Source organism: Nannospalax galili, unplaced genomic scaffold (genome assembly GCF_000622305.1).
Source record: "Nannospalax galili isolate Female #2095 unplaced genomic scaffold, S.galili_v1.0 scaffold424, whole genome shotgun sequence".
Taxonomy (NCBI): Eukaryota; Metazoa; Chordata; class Mammalia; order Rodentia; family Spalacidae; genus Nannospalax; species Nannospalax galili.
The window spans coordinates 1819740-1825739 of record NW_008352334.1 but is presented as its reverse complement, the minus strand read 5'-3'; the positions used below and the strand labels follow the sequence as shown (position 1 = coordinate 1825739).

The 6000-nt window shown below is 51.8% G+C and overlaps 1 protein-coding gene across 4 annotated transcripts in view; it reads left to right on the top strand.

Annotated features, from left to right (window-relative positions):
• The window catches only part of Fstl4 (follistatin like 4), a 458219-nt gene that overhangs the window by 399165 nt on the left and 53054 nt on the right, over positions 1-6000 (top strand). For all 4 annotated transcript variants that reach the window (XM_029554200.1, XM_029554201.1, XM_029554198.1 and 1 more), the window contains one exon: positions 3463-3629. In XM_029554200.1, the coding sequence (XP_029410060.1) occupies positions 3463-3629 (167 nt within the window). The remainder of the gene's footprint in view (positions 1-3462; positions 3630-6000) is intronic.

The following is a 6000-nucleotide window of genomic DNA, read 5'->3' as shown; positions in this document are numbered from 1 at the left end:
CCACCCCACCCCCCGCCGCCCAGACCCTAGAGAAAGCATGCATGGGTCTCTTGGCCTCCTAGCCAAAGCTTTCCCTTTATTGATATCTAAGCTGAAGTCAAGGGTCAGGAAGGGACCGGCCCAAGGCCACTCAGCAGCTGAGCCAGGCTCAGAGGTGAGGGATCCTGTCCTGTTCACTTGAGCCACAGGTCTTCCCAGAAGTCACCCCAGAAAGCTAATTAGCCATGGTCTTCCCACTTAGCCTGGAAGCAAGGCCTGCAGGAAGGGCTTGCAGAACAGTAAATGAAGGAAGGGGGGAGGGTGGGAGGAAAGGGTTCAGTAGCCGTAAATCTCTTCAGAATTTTAAAAGGAGCTGGGGAATATTGACACGCATTAAATCCAATAAAACATTCATTTAATTAAACTTTAAATGATCCAAATATTTGCTGTTTGGTTAATATTTGTGTAGCTGACAGGCACAGAATTACGATGGTTCCATCCATTCTCAGGCATTCTAATTTTGCATGAATTTTTCCTGCACGAAGTATACGTCTCCACACATACAAACGATGGGGACGCAACCAAAGAGAATACAGAACCAGTGGCCCTGGCCACCCAGGCCACGAGAGCACAGAGGCTGCCAACCCACTGGAATGTGTTCCCTTAGTTGTTTTTGGCCCCATGATCCAGGCTCTACAGGCCTTTTCTAAAACTATTTGAAATGTGTGCTCTTGGGCCCCAAGGAGAAGGGAATCCTATGTTTCATGTTGGCACCTGAAAGTCTGTGTTTACAGCCTCAGAAGCCCAAACCCAACAGACTGCCTGTCTCCCATCCCCCACCTGCACTGTCCCGCCTTCCAGCCATCCAGGCCCTTCCCATCTTCCTAAGCAATTGTTCTCAGGCCTGGGGTCACACAGAAACCTTTGGGATATCCACTCATGAGAGTGTGTAGCGGCCCAAGCAGAAGGGCGGCCCTCTGTGTGTTGATTACCTGGGATGTGATACAGCTGCCTGGGGAATCACAGAAGACCCAGGGGAAGCCTTGCCTCCTGCAAGGGCCTCTCTCTGATGCCCACTTGGTCTGTTTTTCAAGTCTTGATGAAGGTCGGGTGCAGAGAAAGCGTACATCCCCTTCGTAACTAGCCCTATTTGTTTACAAGCTCCGCAGCACTAAGAAGGATACAACGGAACATGCCTCCATTGAGAAGCCTGGTCCAGGCTGAGGACTTTAACAGTTCACACAAAGGGGTGCTCTTTGTAAGAAAAGCGCTTCTCTGGGCATCGCCATCCTAACCACCCTCCAGGCTGGCTTCCAGGGTAGCAACGTGGCCTTACTCCGCCGTCCCCGGTTCCCACTGGGAGGACCTTCAGACTACCTACGTCTGTCCTGCATGCACTGTTGATCTTAGCTAGCAGCCTGGAGCTGGGCACTGCCCCTCACCCAAGCAGGGCCTCCCACAGCCCCTCATTGACACTGTCACCCCCTGAAAGCTCCTGGCTGTTCCCTGTAGGCCCTGGTCTGGCATCCAGTGTGGTCCTCAATTACAGCTAGTGGACTGCTAAGGAACTGAGGGGGCTCTGGCTCTCAGGATGAAGGACCAGGCTACAGGGAAAGATGCAGTGTCCTTCAAAGCCCCCAGCCTCATGCTCCCCTCTGCCACAAACCCACAAGGCTCCCTTTTTAATTCCAATAGTCCCTTGGGACAAAAAGAGCCTTCCATTCACCTTATTGCTTCTGGAACATTGTGGTCCTCTGATACAGAAAAGCCCTTCTCTCTAATTGAAAGTCTTGGATTCTGAGGTCCGAGGGCCCCTGGAGTTCAGTGGGAGAAAAACTATTACAACCAATTCTCTCTATGTGTCTCTCTGCCTCTGTCTCTCTCTCCTTCCCTCCCCTCCCCTCTACTTCCTCCCTGTTCTCTGAGCCTTCAAGCCTGCTTCTTGATATTACTACAAAGAGCACCTTCTCTCCCCTACCCTGAGCAGTAGCCTTACTGACGTGGAGGTGGGAGGGCAGCAGTCAGGCTGTGATTTAAGAGGGAACTTGAAATGCTGTAATGTTTGTGAAATATTATGCCCCTTGCGTCTGCATCCATCACTGGGTGCTTATCTTTTTTCTCGGGCTCCTTCGCAGTGAGTCACATTTTTCCTCTGTATGGCTGCCCCCTCCCCACCGGCCTCTTGGTACTTGGGCTCCTTTATTTTCATCGTTTCCGTTTCCATCCATCCATCCATCCATCCATCCATCACTGATGAAGCACCACGTGTGCAGCTTGCTCATCCTCACTTCATGGGTCTGGGACAGGGCCACTAAATGGCCAGGAAGGGGGAGACGTGGCTGCTGCAGGTCTTACCTTAAGTACCTGCTTTGAACTCTCCAGTGCGCCGCACCAGAGTCTTTTCTTCCCTGCTCCCCTCCCACACACACTAGCAAGAGAGCTTGAGTTCAGATGTGCTGCCGAAGGGGTGTACTGGCTCCCAGCGTCCAGTTCCTGTTCCCAGCTCCCAGCTCCCATTACAGAATGCAGCTCCTAACTCCATGCTTTGTCCCAGAGTTTTTGGACGACACACCTGTCAGGGCCACCCACGTCCCAAACACTGGATAGAACCCCTTACGTTTTTGCTGGCATCCTAGACTATATACAAGCATCCCCCAAAGCAGCCTGCCCTGCTCAGTCCCTGTGTGGTCGGCTCTGCTCCCCAACCCTGGCCTGATCCCATGTTTTCACTGAGCACCTGAGTTTGCTTAATTTTGTATAAATCTTCAGAAAGCTTGGGATGGCAAGGGAATGTTTTAGACCCTTCCCAGATTGCCTAAGGAATAACCGATCTTCATGCCAGTTATCAAGTCAAATGGCAAAGATTCATAATTTGGCCAGCCTGAAGTACACTCCAGAAAAACAAAAACAAAACGAAAGGCCACAGTGCACAGTCACAGAACAGAAATGCGAATCTAAGCTCAGCAAATCTTGAGAAGAAACAGACCTTCAAAGGTCAGCCAGTTCATTCCCCAGACTTCAGACAGTGCAACCTTTAAGCTACCCCCCATGGTTGAGATGCCTGTCGGCTCATCAGCAGACCTTGACCGCATTTCCCAGGCTCCAGCTTCGTTAAGCCAGGGACTAGGAGCAGCATGCCCCACAGCTGGCTCTGCGGTCTCTCCACTGGCCAGGCCTTGTGGGCCAGGCAGCCATTGTTCTCAGCCCCACTCACAAATCCACGATTCAGATGGTACCCCTGCACCTTAGCTGTGGTTCCTGTCCAGGTTTAGGCATTAGACATACCTGTCCAGGTTCAGGCATTAGACATAATTGTAGCTCACAGTCCAGCAAAAGTGTCCATCTGTGTATTTGGTTGTGTATTGGCACATTATAAACCATTACTGGGAACCCACTTGAGTAAATCATGACTGGCCACCTAGAGCCATGATCTGACCCCAGGCCTGCTCCTAACCACCCTCTCTTCTCTCTCTGTCTCTGCAGAGGTGATTCAGCTGAGCCTTGCCCCTGAGGACAAGGTTAGTGTGACCACAGTCACTGTAGGGCTGAGCACGGTGCTGACCTGTGCTATTCGTGGAGACCTGAGGCCACCGATCATCTGGAAGCGCAACGGGCTCACCCTTAACTTTCTGGGCCTGGAAGACATCAATGTAAGTAGCATTTACTCTAAGCTCAAGTGTGCGTCCCATGAGAGTCAAGGTGCAGGGCATCATCAAAGGATATGAAGGCAGAGGGCTTCATTAACAGGCCTGGGCTCAGTCTGGCAATATCAGAAGCTCCATGTCCCTGTATGTGCAGAGACAGGCTGAATGTCAGCCATCAACCTGCTAGTCATGTCTGGTGAAGGAGAGAGGAGACTGACTGAGAGGCATGTGGGCGGGGCAGGAGCCCTTAGAAAAGGCCTAAGGAGGCCCTGAGGCTGAAATGTGGAGAGGAGCAGGCTGTGCGGCTCACTCTAATTCTCAGAGTGATGAGCCGCAAGCTGCCAGAAGGCACAGCCAGAAAGCCCCACAGCCAGAGAGAGAGGTGGGCAAGGGGCCACAAGGTGAAGGCTCAGGCTTACAGTTTGGTAGAGTGTGAGCAGAGGGGACATCCCTGACAAAGGGAGTTGAGCCATGGGGCTGGCTGGAAGGAGGGTGAGTGACAGTGAGGTGCTGGAAGGGAGCCAAGTAAGGCTTAGAAGAGACCTGCCTTGGAGACCTTCCTGCTGGGTGAGAAGATGCAGATTCGAAGAGTTGGGTATGGCACTCCTCAGTGGAAGGGACTGAGTTTGCACAGCTTGATGCAGTGAAAAGAGGACACCTCTGGGCTCTGAGGAACCAGATGGCTGGTTCTACGTCAGGGGGACCCCGAGTAATTCCTTGACCTGCTGGTCCCTGGTAAGTTCATCTCTTAAGAAAGCAGCCCCTGCCTTCCACTGAACTTCAAGGAGACATGCACTAATTCAAGTATATAGGTTGGTTCAGGTTTGGCAGAGACTTGATGTGACTGCCCAATGTTCATGGGAGAAGAGGAGTTGGTCTTGGTTTCTTTGACTCGGGATGGCACAGTGGATCCACAGTGGGATTGTTTGAGCCCAGAGAAAGAAGACTTGTGGGATAAGTGGTCAGACCCTGGACATCTGTAAGGAGGTGTGTTAGGGACCTGTAGAGGGAGCTATACTGAGCCATGTGACCCAGGAGTTCAAAGGAAACCAACCTGGCCTCCTTAGATGAGATACCCTTCCTGCCATCAAGCCTGCCCATGAGTGAGCCGCAACAGAGACACCGTCTCCCTTCCCAGCAAGCTTAAGCAGGGCTTAGGGTCGGCTGCTGCCAGCCTCAAGAGGGCAGCTAAACCATGCCTTAAAGGTCCTGCCAATGCTAAGACTGCTTCCCAGCCCAAAGGTGTGAGAGGTCCAGCCCCAAATGCAGGAAGTGCTGAAGTGGGAACTCAAAAACTCTAGGCACCTTTGAGTGCGCCCTGTGGATCATGAGGGAAGCAGCTGGAAATGGGGGACCACTCTGGCCTCCCCCGGCTTGTCACCCTGGCTGTTTCCTTGCGATCTCCCTCTTTTGTTGTAGACAACCAGTATCCTGTCCTGTCCATCTCTGAATGTCAGTGTGGCAGTGCCCTCCCTGGTGGGTACCTGATAGACACTCCATGGTAGAATTCTTCATCCTCTAGACCTGAGATGGCCAGGCCTTGCCCAAGGATCTTAGCAAGAAAACTCAGTATTTTGTGTGTGTGTGTGTGTGTGTGTGTGTGAAATGTGTATGGATGTGTGTGTGCTGGTGCATGCATGTCATATGTGTATTTGTATGTTGTGTGACACTATTCCCACGGAGAGGTGAACACACATCTACTCATCCCACGTAGGGAACCAGTAACAGGCCAAAGGAAGTGGACACCACCAAAGTCTGACTTAATGAACCAATGAGTTCTATTTAAGTTACTTACAGGAGTGTGGTCAGGTTCTCGAGAGGAACAGAATCGACAGAATGAATACATAGTGAAAATTGATTAATCAATTTATTTCGAAGTTGAAACAACAGCCGAATCCCACCTGAGAGGCTCCTCTCCTTGGTCCTCGAGGCTGGGTGGGTCTTCAGCAGCTGGAGCAGTCCCACGGTGACTGCCTGACACTTAGAGCCTGACACCATGGTAGTTGCTTGGGCCACAGAGCTGGGTGCCTCAGCAGCCTCAATCTGTCACCAAAAACTGGGAGGGTTCCTCAGTTGCTGCTGGGCCTCAGTCAGTGATAGAAGTCTGAAAACTCTGGCTCTGACATCAGCAAAGGTGGTGGTGGTGGCGGCGGCGGCGGCAGCAGCAGCAGCAGCAGGATAAAATGACTCAAAGGCAAGAGGGAAGGCCAAACAAGCAAAGGAGGACTCATCTTCCTCCTGCCGCACTCCTTGCATTTGGGGTGGGACTTCCTATGTCAATTAAAGCAATCAGGACAGTTGTTCAAGTGCGGCTCCCAACTCAGGTGATTCTAATTTGTGGCAAGTTGCCATTAAAAGCAGCCATCACAGGTTACTG